The sequence below is a fragment of the Oryctolagus cuniculus genome, chromosome 3, assembly GCF_051225735.1.
Source record: "Oryctolagus cuniculus isolate XC-2025 breed Fujian yellow rabbit chromosome 3, ASM5122573v1, whole genome shotgun sequence".
In the NCBI taxonomy this organism is placed as follows: Eukaryota; Metazoa; Chordata; class Mammalia; order Lagomorpha; family Leporidae; genus Oryctolagus; species Oryctolagus cuniculus.
Genome location: NC_142869.1, coordinates 23142697 through 23168584, shown reverse-complemented (window position 1 = coordinate 23168584; position 25888 = coordinate 23142697). Strand labels below are relative to the sequence as shown.

Sequence of the window (25888 nt, the reverse complement as noted above, 5' to 3'; positions counted from 1 at the left end):
TTAGGTAACTTGCATGAGAATTAGAGCAGCTGAAGTCTAATCTTAATTGTGAAACTAATATGTATATTATCTAGATTTATTTTTGCTTCTATGCAAGGAATTTAAAGTTTTCTGCTCTTTTCAAATCCCCTAGGAGTCCTCCCAAGCTACTGTGAGCAGATGATATCACCTGGTCAATAGTTAAGACTCCAGTCAGCAGTGTGCCTGAGGTGCAGGTTGTAAGGCTCCCTCTGCCTCAATTTCCTCTTGAGTAAAAGAGAAAGGATAGGAATATCTGTCTCATAGAGTTATCAGCGGAGTTAATTGAGTAACAATATGCTGTTCACTGTTGTGTCCTGGGTTCTAAAGAACCCAGGACAGTGCCTAGCAAATAGTAAGAATGTAGGGTTTGTGCATAATTGGTTTAAAAATTCACAGTCTTACCCCTAGCACATCACCAATAGCAATGACAATGATGATGATGTTGGTGATGATTTCTCAGAGGAAACAGAGGCCAAGTAGGACAATAAGTGCTTGACATGCAATTTGTTTGGATCTACTTGACCATTCTATGAAGTGAGTCATTTTATTGATCTCATTTTACATCTGAGGAGACTGAGGATCAGAGAAGTTAGAAACTTGCCGAAGATCACATTTGATAAGTGTTGCAGTAAGGCTACATGTAAATACAGGCAGTCTAACTCTAGAGCTTGCATTCTGGTTTTGCTTTTTGATAGAAGCAAACCCTTCCATAGAATTTAATTAAAATCATTAGTAAATTTACAAATACAGAAAATATATATGAGGGTACTTCAAAAAGTTCATGGAAAATGGAATTAAATGATGTTACTTTGATGTAAAAAATTTTGAAATCCCTGCTTAAAAAAAGCTCATGGAAAATGCATATTCTCTAGAAACTATACATTTATTTAAAATCTTTCTGAAACAAAGTAAACTTATTTTTTTAAATTCTTATTAATATGAAGAGAATAGCTAGCATGTATTTCATAGTTACAATTCTAAGATAACCATATTTCCCTCCCGTCCTCTCTCAACTTCCAGGGGCTTCTTTTGTCCTTTTTTTTCCCTTTAATTATAACAGAGACATGATTTCTGTTTTTTAAAAAATTTATTATTATAAAGAGAACAGATTTTATGCATTGCGTAGTACAATTTCAAGAAGACAGCCACACTTCCCTCACTCCCCTACTCCCCCATCTCTCTCCCTCCCTCCCCTCTCTTCATCAATTTTTGCAGTGACATAATTTTAATCCACTCTTTATTCACAAGCTTAATTCACCACTAATCATAATACTCAACAAGTAAAAAGTAGAAAGACCACAGTTCCACAGGAGTATAAACATGAACTAAAAAAGATAATCATATCCCAAAATGACCATTTCATTCCTATACATTTTTTGGTATTCTCTGTTAACTGTGACATATCAGAGAAGACTTAATATATTTGTAATTTTTTAGACTGAATTATTTCACTAATCACAGTGGTTTCCAGATGCATCCATTTTGGTCTGTTCTCATTTTTCCAGGTCCTTGTTATATTCAAGTGTTGTTAAATCATTTATTTGATATCTTTCCAATTTCTTGATTAGGTACTGATTGCTATAAACTTCTCTCTTAACACTGCTTTTGCTGTATCTCATAGGTTTTGATATGCTGTATTGTGATCTTCGTTCATTTCCAGGAACTTTATGATTTCCCTTTTGATTTCTTCTATAACCTACTGTTCATTCAGGAGGGTGTTGTTCAGTCTCCATGTGCTTGAATATTTTCTAAAGTTTCTTAAGTTGTTAATTTCCAGCTTTATTCCACTGTGGTCAGAAAAGATACACAGTATTATATCAGTTTTTTGAATCTGCTGAGACTTTCTTTATGGCCTAACATATGGTCTATCCTAGAGAAAGTTCCATTCACTACTGAAAAATTTGTGTATTTTGCAGTTGTGGGATAAAATATTCTGTAGTATCAATTAGGCCCATTTGGTCCATAGTGTAGATTAGTTGTGTTGTTTCTTTGTTGATTTTCTGTTTAGTTGATCAGTCCATTGATGAAATGGGGTGTTTAAATCCCCCATTATTACTGTATTGGAGTCTATGTCTCCCTTTAGATAAAGACATAATTTCAGTCCACTCTATAATCACAGGCTTAATGAATACTAACTGTAATATTCAACAAGTAAAAAAGTAGAAGGACCACAGTTCCACCAGAGTATTAACAAGAGCAGAAAACGAATCAAATAACAAGATGTCTGTTTCATTCCTGAATTTTTTTTTTTTTTTTTTTTTTTTTGCATTCTGTATTAACTCCCTCATGTTAGAGAAAACATGTGATACTTGTCTTTTGGGGACTGGCTTATTTCACTAAGCATACTGATTTCCAGTTGCATCCATTTTGTTGCAAAAGACAGGATTTCTTTCCTTTTTAGGACTGAGTAGTATTCCATACTGCATGTTTACCACATTTTCTTTATCTAGTAATCAGTTGATGGACATTTGGGTTGATTCCGTATCCTAGCTGTTGTGAATTGAGCTGCAGTAAACATGGGAATACAAATAATTTTCATATTCTGGTTTCATTTTGTTTGGGTAAATTCTCAGGAGTGGGATTGCTGAGTCATATGGTAGATCAATTTTCAGATTTCGGAGGAATCTCCATACTATTTTCCATAATGGTTGTATGAGTTTACATTCCCACCAACAGTGTACGAGGGTACTTTTTCCCCACACATTTCACCAGCATTTATTATTTTTTGATTTTTGGATGATAGCTATTCTAACTGGGGTGAAATGAGATCTCATTGTGGTTTTTATTTGCATTTCCCTAATGGCTAGTGATCCTGAGCATTTTTTTCATGTGCCTGTTGGCCATTTGTATTTCATCCTTTGAAAAATACTAGTTCATATCCTTTGCCCATTTCTTAACTGGGTTGTTTATTTTATTGTTGTTGAGTTTCTTGAGCTCTTTATATATTCTGGATATTAATCCTTTATCAGCTGCATAGTTTACAAATATTCTCTCCTATTCTATCAGTTGCCTCTTTGAGTGTTTCCTTTGCAGTGCAGGAACTTCTTAGTCTGATGTAATCTAATTGGTGTATCTTTGACTTTATTGCCTGGGCTTCTGAGGTCTTTTCTAAGAAGTCTTTGCCTATGCCAGTGTCTTGCAGAGTTTCACCAATGTTTTCTTCTAGTAATGTTATGGTAGCATATTTTAGATTTAAATCCTTGATTCATTATTAGTTGATTTTTGTATAAGGTGTAAGGTAGGGGTCTTGTTTCATATTTTTGCATGCATAGATCCAGTTTTCCCAACTCCATTTGTTAAAGGGACTGTCCTTTCTCCAGGGAGTGATTTTGGCTTGTTTGTCAAAGATTAGTTGATTGTGGCTGTGTGGACTAATTTCTGGGATTTCTATTCTGTTCCATTGATCTATATGTCCATTTTTGCACCAATACCAGAGTGTTTTGATTATAACTGCTCTGTAGTATGTCTTAAAATCTGGTATTGTGATGCCTCCAGGTTTGCTTTTGTTGTTTAAGATTGCCTTAGCTATTCAGGACTCTTGTGTTTCCATATAAATTTTAGCATTGTTTTTTCTAGCTCTGAGAATAATATGCTTGGTATTTTGATTGGGATCACAATGAATCTGTAAATTGCTTTGGGTACTATGGCCATTTTGATGATATTAATTCTTTCAATCCACAAACATGGAAGGTGTTTCTGGGTTTGTTTTGTGTGTGTGTGTGTGTGTGTGTGTCTTCTTCTATTTCTTTAATGTTTTGTAGTTTTTACTGTAGAGATATTTCGCATTCTTGGTTAAATTTGTTCCAAAAGATTGAAATTTTTTGTAACTATTATGAATAGTACTGATTTTACAAGTTCTTTCTCAGCTATGGCATTGTCTGTGTATACAATGGCTATTGGTTTTTGTATATTGATTTTTATATACTGCAACTTTACCAAATTCTCCTCTTTTAGTTGAGTCTTTGGAGTCCCCTGTATATAAGATCTTGTCATCTGCAAACAGGGATTAATTTGACTTCCTCCTTTCCAATTTGTATCCCTTTGATTTCTTTTTCTTGCCTAATAGCTCTGCCTTAAACTTCTAGAACTATATTAAATAGCAATGGTGAAAGTGGGCATCTTCAGTGCTGTGGCATAGCAGGTAAGGCCTCCACCTGTGGTGCCAGCGAGCCATATGAGCACCAGTTGGAGATTGGCTACTCCACTTCCAATCCAGCTCTCTGCTATGGTCTGGGAAAACAGTGGAAGATGGCCCAAATCCTTGGGCCCCTGCACCTGTGTGGGAGACCCAGAGGAAGCTCCTAGCTCCTGGCTCCTGGCTCCTGGTTTTGGATCTGCGCAGCTTTGGCTGTTGAGGCCATTTGTGGAGTGAACCAGCAAATGGAAGATATCACTCTCTCTCTTTGCCTCTGTCTCTCTGTAACTCTGCCTTTCAAATAAATATGTAAATCTTAAAAAAGAAAAGAATGAAAATGGGCTTGCTTGTCTGGTTCCATATCTCAATGGAAATGCTTCCAACTTTTCCCTGTTCACTCTGATGCTAGCTGTGGGTTTGTCAAATATATTGTCTTGATTGTGTTGAGAAATCTTGTCCTGGACTTTTCTTTTTTGGGAGAATCTTTATTACAGATTCAGTCTCCACCTTGGTTATTAGTCTATTTAGGTTATCTATGTTTTCATGACTCAATTTTGGTAGATTGTATGTGTGCAGAAATCTATTCATTTCTTCTAGATTTTCCAATTTGTTGGCATGTAGCTATAGTAATTCTCATTATTCTTTTTATTTCTATGATATCTGTTGCTGCATCTCTGATATTATTAATTTAGGTCTTCTCCCTTTTCTTTTTTCTTTTTGCTACTTGGGCCAGTGGTGCATTAATTTTGTTCATTTTTTTAAAAACCAGTTCTTGATTTTCACTGACCTTTTTATCTTTTTTTGTTTATTTCTAATTTTAATATTTATTTCCTCCTACTAATTTTGGGTTTCTTTTGTTGTTTTTCTAGGTCCTTGAGATGTATTCATAGATCATTTATTTTATGCCTTTCCAATTTCTTGATGTTGACACTAATTGCTATAATCTTTCCTCTTAACACTGCTTTGCTGTGTCCTATAAGTTTTGATACATTATATTGTCATTTTCATTCATTTCTAGGAATTTTTTATTTCCCTTTTGATTTCTTCTGTGGGGAGCAACTTGGACTATACTGTTACTGGAATTAAGACTTATTCTATGCATCTGCTCTCCCACAATGTGGCGCTGGGAGAGGAGCGTACAGCTTCTACCCAGCTGCCTCTCACCAACTTGACAAGCTGCAAGAGCCGCTCCTGATTGGAGGAGAGCAGCGCACTTGGCGTGTGGGTAGCAGAGCACGGATTGGTGGAGAGGACTATATAGGAGGAGAGAGACGGCATGGTGGTGTGGGTTGGTTGGAGAGTGCGTTGGAGAGTTCACGGGGAAGTTCGTTACTTCGTTCTTTCTCATTTCTCTCTACTCATTCTTGCTTTGGGAGTTTGCTGTTTACTTATTCTTACTTTACTATAGAAAGGACTTGTAAAAAAGGGAACAACAAGCGTCCGGTCCGGTGCGGCTCCTCCGCGTGCGGAGGAGCGGCAAATGGTGCCGTGACTCGGATATGAAGCCTAGGCAGGACTTAGTGTCGTTCCTCCATGAAGAGGGGGAGCGACATAATGGTGCCGTGACTCGGATAGGAAACTTAGGAGGGAAGAAACGAGAAGAAGTGGAAAATATCGGAGAGAGAGACTAGCAAACAGCCTAGGGAAAAGCCGGACGAAAAAGGTGCCGGAAGAAGCTATTGAAAGCCTAGGCATAGACTCAGATACGGACTACGGGGGGAAGCTGGGAGAAATCTCTAAGGTCGAAAGTGAAAGCTAGAACAAACAGACTCGGATGCGGACTGTGGGGAGAGGCCAGGAGAAATGAGGGAGGAGTATTGTTGGAGGAAAGCTTGGGGAAATATACCGGGTAGAGAAAAATGTTAGGGAAATTGAAGCCGCGGGGGGCAGGCTGAGGCTGAAACGTAAGCCATTTTGGAATTCTTTAAGTCAGCCCGGGGGGCAAAAGGCGAAAAGTTAAACCAGAGGCGGAAACGTGGGCCAGGTTGGAATCCTTCAGATCAGCCCAGGGAGCAAAGGACGGGAAGCCAGACCGAAAGGCGCAGACGCGTGAGCTAGGTTGAATTCGCCAGGTTAGCCCGGGGAACTTAGATTGAATACTAGTGGCGGAGAAGTGAGCTGGGGCTGTGTGACTCGCGGAAGCCGCTGCGTGCAGAGAGAGCACGGGGCGTGAATAGATAGGGAACGCGGGGCAGCGAGGCGCCGAGAAGCAGCCTCGGGGCGGGCGCCGGCGGGGCGAGGCACCGGGAAGCCGCGCAGAGCCGTGAAGCAGCCTCGGGGCGGGCGCCGGGAAGCCGCAGGGATAAGAGAAACAGAAGTTTAGAAGTAAAATGAGAGAAATAGGAATGCTGGTAGATAGAAGTAAAATAGGAGAAATAGGAATGCCCGGAGATAGAGAAATAGAGAAAGGCCTCCCCACAACATGGCAATGAGAGAGCTTGGATTCGGTCTGCTTGATTAGTGAGGCGATGAGCACCTGCGGGCGGTTAGCAGCTTATGTGCCGCAGGTCACCGAAGACAGGCACGTTATTAACATCAATAGTCTCCCCACAATACCGCAATGAGAAGGCTTGGATTCAGTCTGCCTGATTAGTAAGGCGGTAAGCACCAGCAGGCAGCTCGACCAGAGTGTGAGCTGCAGGTCACCGAAGATAGGCACGAATCAACACCAATAAGCCTCCCCACAATATGGCAATGAGAAGGCTTGGATTCGGTTTGCCTGATAGGGCTTGTAAGCACCTGCAGGCAGAGCAGAGCATGCGCTGCAGGGCACCGAACACAGGCACGCATCAGCGCCTAAAAACCTCCTCACAACATGGCGAAGAGAGGACCCGGATTCGGTTTGCCTGATTGATAGGACTTGTAAGAACCTGTGGCAACTCTAGCAAGCAGAGCAGAGTGTGTGCCGCGGGGCACCGAAGACAGGCGCGTATCAACGCCAAAAAATAAAAAGAAAGGGGGATCTGTGGGGAGCAACTCGGACTAGACTAAGTTACTGGAATTAAGACTTATTCTATGCATCTGCTCCCCCACAATATGGCGCTGGGAGAGGAGAAAAACAGCTTCTACACAGCTGCCTCCAGTTCAACCAATAAACTGTAGGACTTGCTCCTGATTGGAGGAGAGCAGCGTACTCGGCGTGTGGGCAGCCGAGTTGGGATTGGCAGAGGAGGACTATAAAGGAGGAGAGAGACGACATGCACCAGGAACATCTAAGGGGAACATCTAAGGGGAACACCTGTGCAGCCCCCGAGAGAGCCAGCCGGCGGTGTGCCGCTCCCCTGCGGAAGTGGGGAAAGTGGCCAGGGGGAACCGCCCTTCCACGGAGGTGGAAGGGACAGTAGCCAACCCAGGAAGAACCAGCAGCAAACCCGGGGAGGGCCGAGCAGACAAAAGAACAGCGCAGGGTCCTGTGTCGTTCCTCCACGAAGACGGGGAGCGACATTCTTCTTTGACCCACTATTCATTTAGAAAAGTATTTTTCAGTCTTTACACGTTTGCATATTTTCTGGAGTTTCCTAAGTTGTTAATTTCCAGCTTCAGTCCATTGTAGTCAGAAAAGATACATGATATGATTTCAGTTTTTTCAAATTTGTTGAGACTTGCTTTATGGTCTAACATATGGTCTATTCCAGAGAAAGTTCTATACACTGATAAATGTGTATTCTGTGAGATAAAATGTTCTGTAGATACCAGTTAGGTCCATTTGGTCCATAGTGTAGATTAGCTCTGTTGTTTCTCTGTCAACTTTTTGTCTAGTTGATCTGTCCATGGATGAAAGTGGAGTGTTTAAGTCCCCCATTATTATTGCATTGGAGTGTGTTTTCCTTTACATCCATTAATATTTGTTTTAAATAGCCAGGCATTCTGGCACTGGATGCATATATATTTGCTATAGTTACTCTTAATCATACTGCCATTTTGCTATTGCATTACATGTCCCAAGACCTTTTGTTGTTTCACATGCTGAGCTTCAGAAACTACTTAATACCTGTCTGCAGCCCAGATTTCTATCCAATTCACTGGAAAACTAATTCTCAATAGGTACCTCAAGTTCAATAGGTCCAGAAATGACTTTATCATCTTTCTTCCCTGCTTTTTTTAAACCGTTCTTCATGCTATTCTCTATTTCAGTAAATGACACCTAATTTCCTGGGAGTCATCTCTTTCTTTTACTTTCCATGTCTAATTGGTTTACCAAGTTGTACTAAATTTACCTGAAATCCATCCCTTTTGTTTCAGCTTTGTACAGAGACTAATGGCATTGATTTTGGTGTCAGAAAGATTTGAATCTAAACCCAAGTGCTTCCCCTTTTCAAAAAGCAGTTGAGATTGACAAGTTGCTCTAAGTCAAGTGGCAGCAACAAATACCTGCTTCTCAGGATTCTCATTTGCTCATTTATAAAAGGACAATGGTAATAGCTAATTCATAAGGTCATTGCTAAGTTTAACTGAGATAATTTAAATGTGCTTAGCATAGTGACTAGCACATGATGTTAGCTCTTATTAGCATCGCTCACAGCCATTACCTTTATGTAGGCTGTCTCATTTTAGCCTGCTTTACTGAGATAACCTCTTAACTGATTTCCCTCATTTCAGTCTTTGCCCTTTTCAATCCATTCTGCTACCTGAGTGATTTTTTGAAAAACAAATCTGATCAAGTAATTCCCTTTTAAAAATTCTTTAATGCTGTGATTCATAATCCTTCTTTTTCTTTTGTGATGGACCCATTTGATATAAACACTATGAACCCTCTTCCCCCCAAAATGCCCTAACCTACCAAGTTGTGAATGTAATTTCAAGATCCCTTGACTCCATCTTTGGATGCCTGATTAAAAACCCTTGCTTTAATGGCCTCCCATTAATTTCATCATAATATCCAACTCTGTGACAGAAATTAGAAAACCTGGATAAGCAAAAAGGAAAGAAGTGTGTGTCCATAACCTGACGCCCTCAAGATCTCCTTTTCTTCCCCCACATTTTTATGCCTGTGATTCATATATATTCCAGCCACATCTTTCACTTCTTTGCAGCTTATACCTCGTCCTCCTGCCCAATGTAACTGTTTGCTGTTCTCTGAAAGGAATATGCTATTATCACATGACTGTTAATTGCTTAATTTTTTATCTGAAATTTTAAAAATGTTGATTGTGAATTAATTTTTGTATATCTAGGGTTTAGATTCTAGCTTAATGATTGGCACATAGTAAATATTCAATAAATATTTGGCTAAATAAATGAATTGTAGGATTTATACATATTATGAAACAGAATAAGAGGAGAAAGAACCATTACCTATGGTCCCATAATCCAAATGCAGCAGCTGTTAACATCTCTGTGCCTCCTATGATCTTACATGGATAATTTCTACCTTCCAGGGTTTAATTCCTTCATAGATAATTTGGGATGAGGATCACTGTTCTTTTCCACTTCTGTTAGACATTTTGAACTTAACATATGCAAAATTCTTAATAATGCTATTATTCAACCTTGAGTTTATTAACCATATTAAATGCTGCTTTCTACTAATTTATCTGGCTGCTTTTACCTGTCTGGGACTGGAGAACTGGTGGATATCTCTGTTTACCCTTTCTTCCCTATAATCTTATTTTGGAGGAGTTAAGAAAATTTTCATGTGATTCAACATTGTATTCCTATAGAACTTAGCACAGCACTTTGTATGTATAATGCTTCTTTTTTTTAATTTCTTATAAGCAGAGTGGACAGTGAGAGAGAGAGAGACAGAGAGAAAGGTCTTCCTTTGCCACTGGTTCACCCTCCAGTGGCCGCCGTGGGCAGTGCGCTGCAGCCGGCGACCGCGCTGATCCGATGGCAGGAGCCAGGTACTTATCCTGGTCTCCCATGGGGTGCAGGGCCCAAGCACTTGGGCCATCCTCCACTGCACTCCCGGGCCACAGCAGAGAGCTGGTCAAGAAGAGGAGCAACCGGGACAGAATCCGGCGCCCCGACCGGGACTAGAACCCGGTGTGCCGGCACCGCAGGGCAGAGGATTAGCCTAGTGAGCCGCGGCGCCGGCCTTATAATGCTTCTCAATACTACAAGTTAATTTGGATTTTCAGAAGAGAATAGTTGATATAACAACAATATTTTCCCCATAGTGTTTTCTTGAAGAGTACACTGATGCTCAGAGAGGATGGTAGGTGTCTAAAGTCTAAACTGTAGTTATACAAAAAATAATACACAGAGAACACCTTCAAGAAAATGTAAGATTCCAGGGCTAGTCAGTGACAATCCTGAGACTAGAATTCAAGTGTATTGATTTTATATTCTGTTTGTAAGCAAAGGGCTCTGGATGACTTATCCCTCTTTTTTTTTTTTTTTTTTTTAGAAAGCTTTTATGTATTAAATAAATATAAATGTCATAGGTACAGCTTTTGGAATATAGCGATTCTTCCCCCTGTACCCATCCTCATACCCCCCACTCCCATGCCACCTCCTACTCCCTCTCCCATCTCATTCTTCCTTAAGACTCACTTTTAATTATATACAGAAGACCAACTCTATAAGTAAAGATTTCAACAGTTTGCAACCCACAAAGACACACAAAGTATAAAGTACTGTTTGAAGACTAGTTTTACCATTAATTCTCATAGTACAACTCATTAATGACAGAGTTCCTACATGGGAAGCAAGTGCACAGTGACTCCTGTTGCTGGTTTAACAGTTGACACTCTCATTTATGATGTCAGTGATCACCTGAGGCTCTTGTCATGAGCTGCCCAGGCAATGGAAGCCTTTTTGAGTCCACAAACTCCATCATTATTTAGATAGGGCCAAAAGCAAAGTGGAAGTTCTCTCCTCCCTTCAGAGAAAGGTACCTCCTTCTTTGATGGTCCCTTCTTTCCACTGGGATCTCACTCACAGAGATCTTTCATTTAGGTCATTTTTTTTTTTTTGCCACAGTGTCTTGGCTCTCCATGCCTAAAATGCTCTCATGGGCTTTTTTAGCCAGATCCGAATGCCTTAAGGGCTGATTCAGAGGCCAGAGTGCTGTTTAGGGCATTTGTCTTTCTATGAGTCTGTTTTGTGGCGTGCTTCCCATGTTGGATCACTCTCCTTTTTAATTCTATTGTTATTAGCAGACACTTGGTCTTATTTATGTGATCCCTGTGACACTTATTCCTATCTTTGTGATCAGTTATGTACTTAAAATGATCATTTTAACTAGTAATATGGCATTTGTACCTGCCAACTTAATGGGATTTGTAGTCCCATGGCAAGTTTTTAGCTTTACCCTTAGAGGCAAGTCCATGAGAATATGTGCCAAACTATACATCTCCTCCCTCTCTTACTCCCACTCTTATTTTTCACAAGGATCCATTTTCAATTGCATTTAAACACCTAAGAATAATTCTGTGTTAAGTAGAGCGTTCAACCAATGGTATCAAGTAGAAAAAGAAAATAGTACAAAGAATAAAATAATAAGCTGTTCCTCAACAGTCAGGACAAGGGTTGATCAAGCCATTGCTTCTCATAGTGTCAATTTCACTTCTACAGGTTTCCTCCTAGGGGCTCAGTTAGTTGTCACATATCAGGGAGAACTTATGATAATTGTCCCTTTGGGACTGGCTTATTTCGCTCAATATGATGTTTTACAGATTCCTCCACTCTGTTGCAAATGACCAGATTTCATTTATTTTACTACTGTGTAGTATTCCATAAAGTACATATCCCATAATTTCTTTATTCAGTCTTCTGTTGACAGGCATTTAGGTCGATTCCATGTCTTAGCTGTTGTGAATTGAGCTGCAATAAACATGGAGGTGCAGATAGCTCTTTTATTTGCTGATTCAACTTTCCTTGGACTTATCCCTTTTAATGTTTTCTGTTTACCTCATCTCTGCTTCTCACAGGGAAAAAAGATAGTGGTGAATGGAAAATATATCAATTAATAAAACTCATACTTCATGTATATATGGCTGTGATGATTACTTTGTCCACATACCTACCTATAAAAAAAAAATTCACTATTGAAATACTATTGAGGAGCCGGCGCCGTGGCTCAATAGGCTAATCCTCCGCCTAGCGGCGCCAGCACACCAGGTTCTAGTTCCAGTCGGGGTGCCAGATTCTGTCCCGGTTGCCCCTCTTCCAGGCCAGCTCTCTGCTGTGGCCCGGGAGTGCAGTGGAGGATGGCCCAAGTGCTTGGACCCTGCACCCCATGGGAGACCAGGAGAAGCACCTGGCTCCTGCCTTTGGATCAGCGTGGTATGCCGGCTGCAGCGCTCCGAGCACGGTGGCCGTTGGAGGGTGAACCAACGGCAAAGGAAGACCTTTCTCTCTCTCTCTCTCACTGTCCACTCTGCCTGTAAAAAAAAAAAAAAAAGAAAAGAAAGAAAGAAAGAAAGAAATACTGTTGAGGAAGGCAGCTTATGTCTTCATTTTCTTAGTTTCATTTTTAAGAAAAACTCTTAGGGCTAGTGCTGTGTGTAGCAGGTGAAGCTGCTGCCAGCGGTGCCAGCATCCCATGTGGTAGTTGGTACAGGTCCCAGCTACTCCACTTCTGATCCAGTTTCCTGCTAATGTGCCTGGGAAGGCAAAAGAGGATGGTCCAAGTCTTTGAGCCCCTGCACCCGTGTGGGAGACCTGGAGGAAACTCCTAGCTCCTGGCTTCAGATCAGCTGTTGCAGCCATTTGGGGAGTGAACCAGCAGATAGAAGACCTCTCTCTGTCTCTTCCTCTGTCTGTGACTCTGCCTCTCAAATAAGCAAATAAATCCTAAAAAGAAAAGAAAAAAGAAAAACTCTCCTTCATCCTTCATTGTTTGAAGCGTTGCACAATGAAACACATTTAGAGGGGCTGGTGCTATGGCATAGCACATAAGACCGCTGCCTGCAGTGCAGGCGTCCAGTATGGGCACAAGTTCGAGTCCTGGTTGCTCCACTTCCGATCCAGCTCTCTGCTGTGGCCTGGGAAAGCAGTGGAAGATGACCCAAGTCCTTAGGCCACTGCACCAACATGAGAGGCCTGGAAGAAATTCCTTCGGATCGGCACAGCTTCGGCCGTGTGGCCAATTGGGGAGTGAACCAGCAGATGGAAGACCTCTCTCTCTCTCTCTCTCTCTCTCTCTGCTGCTCCTTCTGTCTCTGTGTAACTCTGACCTTCAAATAAATAAATAAATCTTAAAAAAAAACCTCACACATTTAGAGTACTAGTCTCAAAAATGCTAAGAGAAATGATCTTAACTGTATTTACTACAAAAAATGGTCTGTGAATTAATACATATGTTCATGAGTTTAATTTAGTCTTTCCACAGTGTATATGTATTTCAAAATTTGTCATGTTGCACATGATAAAAATATATAATTTTCATTTGTCTACTAACTATTTTTTGTTTGTTTTTGTTTGTTTGTTTGTTTTTTTGTGACAGGCAGAGTGGACAGTGAGAGAGAGAGACAGAGAGAAAGGTCTTCCTTTGCCGCTGGTTCACCCTCCAATGGCTGCCGTGGCGGGCTCGCTGCGGTCGGCGCACTGCGCTGATCTGATGGCAGGAGCCAGGTGCTTCTCCTGGTCTCCCATGGGGTGCAGGGCCCAAGCACTTGGGCCATCCTCCACTGCACTCCCGGGCCACAGCAGAGAGCTGGCCTGGAAGAGGGGCAACCGGGACAGAATCCGGCGCCCTGACCGGGACTAGAACCCGGTGTGTCGGCGCCGCAAGGCGGAGGATTAGCCTTTTGAGCCATGGCGCCGGCCCTGTCTACTAATTATTTTTAAAAAGAATTGCTAGATATCATTACTAATTTCATTCAGCCATTTCTGTTAGTTGTTTTTACTATAGACATTATTTGTTTAGGGGAAAATCATCATCGTATTTTTCCTGTTCCACAACTTAAGGGTAATCATAGGCAGAATCTTTGGATTTGCTATTTTTCTCCTTTGCAATTAACTTGGCCTCCTGTTTGACTTCAGGATAGCCTGTGAAAACCAGCGTTTTACGTGAGGTGGAATATTTGCCATGCTTTCTTGAGTCATCTTTCCTTTAGCATGAAGATGCTATTGAACATGCGTAAAACAGAATTAGATTTCTAAAGAGCAGCTTAAAAGTTTTTTAAAGTGTTTTTTGTAGTTTAAGCCTTCTCTAAGAGGATTCTCTTTATATTTAATCAAGGATTGTCTACTAAGTTTTGACAGTTGTAAGTAGATACTTACAAAGCTTTCACATACAGGGTGGAGAAGATAGGCTATTAGGCGCAAAGGTCTTCTGTGTACACAGAAAGCTAATAGCTATCAGTTCTGCGACAGGGACTAGCAAATAGTACCTGCAGGGTAGATAGATTTCTTACTTACACGCTAAAGTTTCCATTATCTGTGTTTGCAGTTTCATCTTTTGCAAAGACTTTATGGTGCGGCTGCTAATTATGATTTCTCTACTGCTGTGAAACAAAGCCAGGGCTGCTTCAAGGGCTGCCAGGAGCTCTGAGGCTCGGAAAGGGAGGCGAGCTCTTTGTAAAGGAACTAAGTGTGGCTGTTTATTTTGGGAGCTTGGAAGATTTATACTTGTTACATTAACAATTCTGGTTTTGATTTTTTTTAAGGTTGCAAAAAAAATAATCTTTTTGTTTTCTAGTCACGAAGAAGGACCCATTGCTAAAAAATGCAAGACTGAAGAAGAGGAAGCCCACTTCAGTGTCTCCAGCCTGGCCGAAGGCCGTGTCACCAGTGTAAGCAGAGCTTTTTCTAATACACTTCCCTGTTTTCATAGAGATTGCATCAATTTTTGTTAGTCTATTGACATATCATTTTCTTTGATTTTCTCTGTCTCTATTATATATTATATATATAAATTATATATATATATATATATATAATTTAGAAAGGTTTATCCTGTACTTCTCCCTTTCTTCCTTTAAGTAATTATTATCAGTAACTTACCTATGGAATTATCTATATGATATGTAATAGATTTATCTCTGAGTACGATGGAAGAGATTTTTGTCTTTGAAGCCCTCTTAGTCAGCACTGCACTGAATCTTTATACATGATCTGCTTTTACTTTGTGAGAACATTTTCAGTTTGGGCATGTTTGTATATTCTTCCAAAACTCTAGTGCCAAAGGGTCAAGAGCAATGCCCCAAAAGGGGCAGTTCAGTGAGTCAAATATTAAGCTGTTATTTCTTTTTTTTTTTTTTTTTAAATTTATTTGACAGGTAGAGTTGTAGACAGTGAGAGAGAGAGACAGAAAGAAAGGTCTTCCTTCCATTAGTTCACTCCCAAATGGCCACTGCTGCCGGCGCTGTGCCGATCCAAAGCCAGGAGCCAGGTGCCTTTTCCTGGTCTCCCATGTGGGTGCAGGGGCCCAAGCACTTGGGCCATCCTCCACTGCTCTCCCAGGCCACAGTAGAGAGCTGAACTGGAAGAGGAGCAACTAGAACCCAGCGCCCATATGGGATGCCAGCGCCGCAGGCGGAGGATCAACCAAGTGAGCCATGGCGCTGGCCCCAAGCTGTTATTTCTTATGTCACTTTAGTGAGGCAACTGTCCTGAACTGAGCCCACACTGCAGAGTCCTCCCCTTCCTAATTGATAGGGTATACAGCCAGTCTGTACCACTAAAAGCCCCCAAGCTGGGCTGGCTGGTGGCTTGGATTATAATACTTCTGACTCCTCAAGAAAGAAGTCAGTTTTCATAAAGAGAGGTGACTGAAAGTATCGGGCAGCCATTTGACCACTGGTGTCTTCTGTCCTTTAACAGAGCCCTAGAAATGAAAATGGACAGAAAAGACCTTTTTGTCTTTGGTTTTATTTTTTAAAAGCAGACTTACTACATTAGTCAGTTTATGTTGCCTGGGGTGCTGTACAGAAGAGAAGTGACCTGCAGGCTTATTGTCTGTGGTCTGGTCTAGGTTGGAAGTGTGAATCCTGCTGAGAACTTCCGTGTTATAGTGAGACAGAAGAATGCCAGCTTTGAGGAAGGTGAGTGATAAGTCCCAATGGCTTTGCAGTTAAGAGAAACTATTTAAATAGCCTGATTTCAAGCCTCATTAGTAACTGTAGCCTCTTATTGTACTGCTTTATATGGCCTTTTTCTTTACTGGAAGATCTTTGTGATTGTCCCTTGCTGTTAATCCTGCAGGTTTGTGTATACAGCAACATCGCATTCATTTTTGCTGCCCAGGGTCAGGGCTATGTGAACTGCTTTCTGTATGTCTGAGTGTTTATGTTCATGTGTGCACAGAATGTCCAACATCTTGGAATTTTAGCAGGGGAGGTAACTCTCAAATGCTTAGAAACATTATTACCTGGCAGAGGCCTAAGGCACCTTACCTCTTAAGATCTAGGAATCCTGGCAAGGTGCCTAAACCTGCAGTGTGGTTGCCCAAAGGTACTCAGAGCCATCCGAGCCTCAGAGAGAGCTTACAGTCTACCAGCCACATCCTATTGGCAGCAACCCCAAAGACCAAACCCGTAGAAATTTCTTGAGGAAGGGCAGCTTTATCATTATGTGAATCTTCAGTCTTTTATTGAGGTCTATGTCTTGTATTTTGAAAAACAGGAAGAGTTTTTTTTTTATTTTACTGCTATGAATTGCCATATAGGAAAGAAGCTTTTGAGTTCTAACACAAAACAAAATTTCATCTGAATAGAAGGGAATCTAAAATTCTAGGTAACTATTCCGGATGGGTTGGTAGAAACAGTCCTTCAGAATCTCCCTTTTTTTTGTGTTGAGATGGTCAACAGAGATTTTCACAGCATTGAACCTGTGCTGTTATCATCTGGCTGGCATATTGTGACTGGAAAGAAGCAGACACACTACCACAACAAATCAACAAACTCTTTCATCTATCATGATTATTGTGTTCTGGAAAAAGATTAAGGCCTTGTCCAAAGTTGAGACTCTTCCTTTTGAAAGAGATTGGTCTCCTGAGTTGGTGCAAATATGGTTTTTTTAGAGACAAAATCTAGTTGTCCATCACTGTTAGGTGGCATCCACTAGCTGTTTTATGTCTACTGTGTGCAAAGCATTGTGCTAGCACTTTATTATATTCTCTCCTTCAATCACCCCACATAGCAATCTTGTCAAGAGAAAATGCTAGAACTTTAACTGCTGATGCCAGAGTTTTCTGAAAGAGAGATTAGTTTTTATTGGAAAAAAATACTTTGGTACATGCTCATGGTAGAGAATGAGCCTGTGTCCCCAGATTTGATGGTCAGTCAATGTTGAAACTGCAAAGGAGGGGGAGGCTGCTTTGCATCGTGGGAAAACTGACACAAATTCAGGAAAGGAGGAGATGAGGAAGAAGAAGAGGAAGGGACAGAAAGTGAGTGAATTTTCACACAGGCACAGCCATTGACGATGTGTTTCCAACTCATAACTACAGATACTCAGTCAATTCAGTCAGTAAAACTCTGGGAATGCTAGGTCTGAGTCCTGTATTGGGGGAAACTGGTGAAGAGGTAGCATTTGGCATATGGAATTACTTCAGACACAGAAAGCTCCTGAAAACACAAGAAGCCGGTGTCTAAAGAGACCATAATAAAGTAGGTGCCTGAGAATTTGCTCACATCACAGGACAACATGGCTTCTCCAGGCCGTGGGATTGGAGATTTGAAGCAGTCTTGTGAAAATAACAAAGGGAGGTGGACCCTAAATGACATGTAGGTTAGGGCCGGCGCCGCGGCTCACTAGGCTAATCCTCCGCCTTGCGGCGCCAGCACGCCGGGTTCTAGTCCCGGTCGGGGCGCCGAATTCTGTCCCGGTTGCCCCTCTTCCAGGCCAGCTCTCTGCTGTGGCCCGGGAGTGCAGTGGAGGATGGCCTTAAGTGCTTGGGCCCTGCACCCCATGGGAGACCAGGAGAAGCACCTGGCTCCTGCCATCAGATCAGCGCGGTGCGCCGGCCGCAGCGCGCTGGCCGCAGTGGCCATTGGAGGGTGAACCAGCAGCAAAGGAAGACCTTTCTCTCTGTCTCTCTCTCTCTCACTGTCCACTCTGCCTGTCAAAAAAAAAATAAAAATAAAAATAAAAAAATGACATATAGGTTAGAATAGGCATGATTACCCCCATTTTCTGGATAGAAAAACTATTAAAACTGCAAGAAATAAAAAAAATTTTTTTCCCAAAAGTCACACAGGGATTCAAACACATATCATTTCACATACTGGATTTTTTTTGTTAAATTTAGTCATCTATTTCTCCTTATTCCTAATACTCTTCTTTGCTGCACTTTTTTTTGTAAGCATTACGATGCCATGGACTTATAATAAGACTTTTTATGAGTAGATTGTCCTTGTACATTGAAGGTGACTTTTGAGTCCTAGCGTGTTGTTAATAGGAAGGTTTATGTCACAAAACCAGACTTTCTGCAGAGCTGTGGGAAAATGGGGCTGCCTTAGCCAACAGTTCTGCTTTCAAGGAAGCTTGGCTTCCCTACTACTCCTCCCTTTCTCACCTCCAACTCTAAAAGTTGTTGTTTTCTCATCGCTTGTCATGCCCTTTTTCTTTGGCTTGGACATCTCTTTTGTAAGGCCTTTGGTGAGCCAGGACTCAGACTTTTCCTGCAAGCCCAAAGAGTGCTCCCTGCAGATTTCCAGCTGCCTCCCTGGTGATGATCGTTTTTATCCATGTGCGGGATCTCTGGCTAGAGTGGCGGAGGGAGGGAGGCCCGTCTTTTTTTCAAGTACATTTTTTATTCTGTTTCCAAAAGTGTGATCAACAATAGATAGTTGGTAATATTGTTTTTCCCTTGGGTTGAGCTTGGCCATTTCACCTATAGTTATAAAATAAATATGGATATGGTTACTTTGTGTCAGGTCTAGCAGAAGCACAGTAAAACTGAGGGTGTTGTTTTCCTGTCCCCAGACATCAGCAGTCTAAGATAGGCAGCTACATATTTGCTTACCTTCTAGTTTTCTTCTAAACTTATTAACAGAGAGGAGGTAACTAAACTCTGAACCCCAGGAATCATGTTCTTTCTGCCTGTCTGTATGTTTGCAAGCTGTCTTTGATTCTCCTTTGCTCAGGTGTCCTTCCTTTTCCCGTCCCTTTCCTCCTCCCTGCCTACCCACCCCACAGAGATTTACAATAGGAAAAACTTTGACCACCACAGTACATATAATAATCATCTATTAACAGTGAAAGTTGGGCAGTTTCCTTTCCTAAGCACTCATCACCAATGTCTGTGATCTGGCATCTGAAAGTGTGGTTGCACAGTTCCCAGTGGCTGTGCGCTGTTCACAGTGTGCAAACCTCCTTACCAAACTGATGAGCAGAGCTGCTAAGGAGGATCACCATGAACTTCAAAGTCCTTACCTTCACCCTGCTTTTCCTTAGGAATAGTGCTGAAATTGTCAAAAGGTAAACAGCAAATTAGAGGAGACGGAAAAGTCACATAGCTCCAATCCGCCTAACAATTCCTGTGTGATTGAGATAGGTCTGAAGGTATAAATTCCCACTGAGTATGAGACATCATGTAAAGTATGAATGTTCCTGGTGTGTCAAAAGCAGGCTGTCTGAAGATGTTAAGAGCCAAGAAAGAGTATGGAATGTAATTTGTTTTATAATGAGGTGATTCTCTCTAGTCAGATTATAGGCTCTATATCTTCTGCATAGTGCCAGGGTGGCAGAGCTCGATTCTGCCAAATGGAATTCACACGTGCACAGCTGGTTTAAAGAAACAAACCTTCAGAGGCAGGTGTTGTGGTGTGGCAGAGCACAGCAGGTTAAGCTGCTGCTTGGGATGTCCACATCCCATATGAGAGTACCAATTCAAGTCTCAGCTACTTCCCTTCCCAACCAGCTCCCTGCTAATGCACCTGGGAAGAAGCAAATGATGGCTCAGGCCTTTGAATATATGCAGCTAATATGGGTGACCCAGATAGAGTTTCAAGCTCTTGGCTTTTGCCTGTTCCAGCCCTAGCTGTTGCAACTATTTGGGGAGTGAACCAGCTGATAGAGAAGATCTGTCTGTCTGTCTCTCCGTCTCTGTCAGTCTGCCTTTCAAAAAACTAATAGGGGCTGGCATTGTGGTGTGGTGTGTTAAGCCACTGCCTGTGATGCCAGTTTTACCATATGGGCACCAGTTCATGTCCCAGCTGCCCCACTTCTGATCCAGCTCCTTGCTAATGTGCCTGGGAAATCAGTGAAAGATTGCCCAACTCCTTGGGCCCCTGCCACCCACATGGGAGACCTGGAGGAAACTCCTGGCTCCTGGATTCAGCTGGGCTTAGCCTTGGTCATTGTGGCCATCTGTGGACTGAACCAGCAGATAGAAGAAATCTCTCGAGCTCTCTCTGTCTCTGTCTCTCTCTCTCTTTCTCTCTGTAACTCTGCCTTTCCAATAAATAGATGTCTTTAAAAATAAATAAATAAATAAATCTTTTAAAAATCTGATAAGACAATCTGAGTAGAAATGGTGCAGACCCACAAATAGCTGATAGCTAGCATTTTTTAAAAAAATTTTTAATTTTTATTTTTTTCAACTTTTATTTAATAAATATAAATTTCCAAAGTGCAACTTTTGAATTATAGCAGCTTTTCCCCCCATAACCTCCCTCCCGCTCGCAACCATCCCATCTCCCACTCCCTCTCCAATCCCATTCTTCATCACGATTCATTTTCAGTTATCTTTATATACAGAAGATCAACTTAGTATATACTAAGTAAAGATTTCAACAGACTGCACCCACAAAGACACACAAATTATAGAGTACTGTTTAAGTAGTAGTTTTACCACTAATCCTCATAGTACAACACATTAAGGGCAGAGGTCCTACATGGGGAGCAGGTGCATAGTGACTCCTGTTGTTGATTTAACAATTGACACTCTTATTTATGATGTCAGTAATCACCCGAGGCTCTTGTCATGAACTGCCAAGGCTATGGAAGCCTCTTGAGTTCACCAACTTCGATCTTACTTAGATAAGGCAATATTCAAAGTGGAAGTTCTTTCCTCCCTTCAGAGAAAGGTACCTCCTTCTTTGATGGCCCGTTCTTTCTGCTGGGATCTCACTCACAGAGATCTTTCATTTAGGTAATTTTTTTTTTTTTCCACAATGTCTTGGATTTCCATGCCTGTGAAACTCTCATGGGCTTTTTAGCCAGATTCTCCGAATGCCTTAAAGGCTGATTCTGAGTCCAGAGTGCTGTTTAGGGCTTTTGCCGTTCTATGAGTCTGCTGTGTATCCTGCTTCCCATGTAGGATCATTCTCTCCTTTTTAATTCTATCAATTATTGCTAGCATTAGGTTTATATACAATGAGTAGTAATGTACACTTGTATGTTGGATTCCAAGATGACCAATTTGTTCTGTGGCTGCTGAGATTTAATTTTTCTTCTCATTTTGGATCAAATCTCATCCCCAAGTTGTTTTGCTTTGGTTCTGTACCCTACCTTATTCTTCATCAGAAACATTCTTTCAATTGTAAAAGATATTTTCTATAACTCACTTTCTATGTCATCCTAGCACTAGAAAGAATATGGTACAGTTAATAATAACATTATATTAGCATCAAAGCCAAGTCCAAAGTTTTTTTTTTTTTTCAATTCTTTGTTTTTTGAAATGTTTTATTTATTGAAGAATTTGAAAGAGACAGAGAGAGAGAGAGAGAGAGAGAGAGTTCCCATGTGCTCATTCACTTCCCAAATGCTTGTGATGACTGGGGCAGGGCTAGAGCCAAGAGCTGGGAACTCAATCCAGGTATCCCACATAGAAGGCAGGAATCCAGTTACTTGAACTGTCATTGCTGCCTCCCAGTGTTTGCACTGGCAGTAAGCTAGAGTCAGGAGCTAGAGCCAGGAAATGAATCCAGGCACTCCAATATTGGATGCAGGTGTCTTAACCACTAGGCTAAACATAGCTGGCTTCCTGAATGCTGTTTTTATGTGGTACAACACCATCCTATTTGCAGAGCAGTTTACTTGAATAGATTGTGAGATTTTTCTGCTACAAATCAATTCCTGAACTATGCATCCTTGAGAACTGTGATCAAGAATTTTCCTATGTGTGTTTTCTTTTTTAAATTCACCCTGGTTTATGTAATCATAGATATGAATTATGTAATCTATCATAGCTCTGTCCAGGTAAAGGTAAGAAGATGAGAATGTGCCTTTTATTTACAAACAGCTGGTAAATTTAAGAAAAGTAAGTTCTGGGATATCTTAAAGTAAATATACTAAATGCAAATAGTAACTAAAGCTTTAAACATTTTTAGCTCTATAAATTTAAAAAAAAAAAAATAATTTGACATACTTTCTTACCCTTCCCAAAATAGTACTGCTGCATCTAGTTGTGAGGGAGAAAGTACATGATTATGGATTCCAGGGATTTAATTTGTTCTTTTTTTTTTATTAAGTATTTTACTTGTTCTTAACTGGCTTCCTTTTTACTTAATTTTAAAATTTTAAATTGTTAAACCCCAGAATTTGATGAACCACGCTTATTTTATGCATAATTTATCAAGTCAAATGGTCTCATTCTAACACAAAAATCAGGTTATCTGGAATTGTAGAGGATACCTGCTAAAAGAATGTATTATGATTTGACATGGTAATTACACATCAGTGTCCCTTAGTGTCCTGTTCATCTTCCAAGTGGGTAGCCCGAAGCCCAGAGTATTAAGATGACTTTTCAGGAATTACTGCAAATGTGCAGAAGACACTGAATCAAATTTCAGAGAGCCAGTTCTTGGGCCTCTTAAGGCTTAAACTTCTTCATTGGTTGCCTACATTTCAATTAGATGGCACAGCACTACCGTGAAGTTTACATTTTAATACAATAAAACTCATCAGGCAAATAATTAAAATGAAATTACTGAAATAAAGATGAAGAGGAAAAATAAAAGACATGACATAGAAACAAGACCATCATACACACATAAGCATATTCAAGCGTTTTCATTTTTTTTCCCTAAAAGACTTAATCTGTTCTTGCTTTGGTTTGTAATAGCCTTTCAAGTTCCTGTCAGTTGTGTATCATGATATCCCTAATTACAGGGTGTGGCTCTTGTAAAATGTAGCTTGGCCATCGATTAAGAAAGAGAGACAATTGGTAGCATAAGAATAAAATGATGTTTACTTGAGTTATGTTCTCAGTGAGCAGAGAGATTTCTCCCTGAGAGAAGTAAGGGAAGTCTATATGTAGCATACATCAGCATTCCTATTTTCTCCTAGTGTTTTGTTTTGTGTTCTCATGCTGCATAGTAATTTTTCCGTTTTTGTCTTAAAAATGGAAAGGATATTTTTCCCTCTGGCTGAAAATGTGGAACTCATGATTGCTTTTTCAGTGTCAGAACAAATCGAAGAGCCCAGGGTCCATTCAAGACTGCATTTAATGTAGTGAACGATCAGTGTATATTGATAATCTATGTCATGAATGCAACAAAGCAGAGTGTTCACGATCAGCTCCAGTGGAATGGAGAATCCTAGTGCTTAAGGGGTAGAGTATGCCATCCAACTTGCTGTTAGAGTTCACTCTTGCATTAAGTGCTCATGGGTGTGATTTGTGAAGCAGAGCCCTGTAGAAGTACTTCCTCAGAGCAATTTGGTTCTTTCCCTCTACCTGTATATTCTGTGGTTCTTCCTTTATGATAGATCATTGTCATGCAAGATATTGTACTTGGTTCTCCTTGGGCTCTCTTTAAGATTACTTCTTAAGCCCAGCTGGTTGTAAAAAGAAACTGATTTCAGATTGTGCTGATGTGAAAACCGCTTTAATCAATGGCTTAAAGTGACTGCTAGTGGCATACAACAAAAGCTCTTAACCAATTAAGATGTTTAGGAAAGGATGTTAGGCTTTTGTTAAAATGGTCACTAATCAGCTGAAATGGTTTAAGAGGAGACTAGAAACAGCTTGGAGTCCCACTTAAATGTAATAAAAGTGTTTTGGTCTTCTTTCAAATTGCTAGCCCAAGGCAAAAATATGCTGACATAGAAGGAGTGGCAATTGTAAAATGGTACAGTTCATCCTACTTGTTACATCCATGCAGATATACATAAAACTTTAAAATTGGCATTGTTGGTTCTTTGGCCAGAGAAATGAAGAGAGTTTGATTCAGCAGGCCTTTAGAATATGAGCACTATCCATGTAGATGTCTTTGGAAATAGAAAAATTTAACTTTGTTTGAGATTCCTTATGGATAGTTGGAGAAAAATCATCAGAAGTTAGGATTAAAGGCTCAATTTTGTTTCTTTTGTGGTATTAAATTGAAATCCATAGTTTATCTCTTTTTGTCTTTCAGTTCAGCTGTAGCACTCAGCATAGTCAGACTATTTCATTGGTAGACCATTGGAGGCATGAGCCATCCCTCACATAAGAACTATCTTTGTAATTCCCTTCCCTTGGAACTGATGGTGTTTCCTTAAGCATTAAGATTTGTGTCTGGAGGGTTCGCCTTGTGGTACAGCCAGTTAAGACGCCACTTGGGATGCTTACGTCCCATATCACAGTTTGAGACCTAGATGTTGAACTTCCAATCTAGCTTCCTTCTAGTGTATACTGGGAGGCAGCAAATGACGGCTCAAGTGCTTGGGTTCTTGCCACCCTTATGTGAGACCCAGATGGAGTTCATGGTTCTGGACTTTGGCCTGGTCTAGCCCTGGCTATTGCAGACATCTGGGGAGTGATCCAACAGGTGGAAAATTTTCTCTCTCTCTGCCCTTCAAGTAGATGGAAAAAAATAAACATTAAAGAAACTTACCTCTTAAAAAAAGAGATTTGCATCTGAACTCTATTAGTTACTCTATTTTACCTGCTACACCATAGCGCCGGCGCTGAACTCTATTAGTTACTCTATTTTAAAAGCATGTATTTTCCTATTGTCAGTGGTAGAGCTCCATAAATTGCTTAGATAAGTTGCACTATATTTATGGCCAGTTTATTTATTTATTTATTTATTTGAAAGAGTTACACAGAGAGAGAAGGAGAGGCAGAGAGAGAAAGAGAGGTCTTCCATCAGCTGGTTTACTCCCCCAGTCAGCCACAACGGCCAGAACTGTGCCAATCTGAAGCCAGGAGCCAGGAGCTTCCTCCGGGTCTCCCACACGGGTGCAGGGGCCCAAGGAATTAGGCCATCTTCTACTGCAATCCCAGCCTTAGCAGAGAGCTGGATCAGAAGTGGAGCAGCCCCATGGCCAGTTTTTAAATAGCTTTATTGAAATAAGGTTTTGGGGCCAGCGCTGTGGTATAGCAGGTAAAGCCACCACCTGCAGTGCCAGCATCCCATATAGGCGCCGGTTTGAGTCCCGGCTGCTCCACTTCCGATCCAACTTTCTGCTATGGCCTGGGAAAGCAGTAGACGATGGCCCAAGTCCATGGGCCCCTGCACCTGTGTGGGAGACCCGGAAGAGACTCCTGGCTCCTGGCTTTGGATCGGTGCAGCTCCGACCATTGTGGCCAACTGGGGAGTGAACCAGTGGATGGAAGACCCCTCTCTCTCTGCCTCTTTTTCTCTCTGTGTAACTCTGACTTTCAAATAAATAAATCTTAAAAAAAGGAAATAAAGTTTACACTGTAAAAGGTATTCAGAAGTACAATTTAATTATTGTACAATTATTACCACAATCCCCTTAAAGAACATTTCCCTCACCCAGGACGTTCCCTGTGACTGTTGGTAATCAGTTCTTGCTCCTACCTCCATCCTAATTAACCACCTATCGTCTCTATAGATTTGCTTTTTTGGAAATTTCACAAAAATGGAATCACTCAGTATGCATTTTTTTTGCTCTCGCTTCTTGATGTTTTGAGATTTGTCCATGTTGTAGCATATATAGAAGTTCATT

The 25888-nt window shown here is 40.9% G+C and overlaps 1 protein-coding gene across 4 annotated transcripts in view; it reads left to right on the top strand.

The window, feature by feature from the left end:
• The window catches only part of XRCC5 (X-ray repair cross complementing 5), a 101543-nt gene that overhangs the window by 46234 nt on the left and 29421 nt on the right, over positions 1 to 25888 (top strand). For all 4 annotated transcript variants that reach the window (XM_002712463.5, XM_017343103.4, XM_051848210.3 and 1 more), the window contains exons 15-16: positions 14745 to 14838; positions 16020 to 16089. In XM_002712463.5, coding sequence (XP_002712509.1) covers positions 14745 to 14838; positions 16020 to 16089 — 164 coding nt within the window. The remainder of the gene's footprint in view (positions 1 to 14744; positions 14839 to 16019; positions 16090 to 25888) is intronic.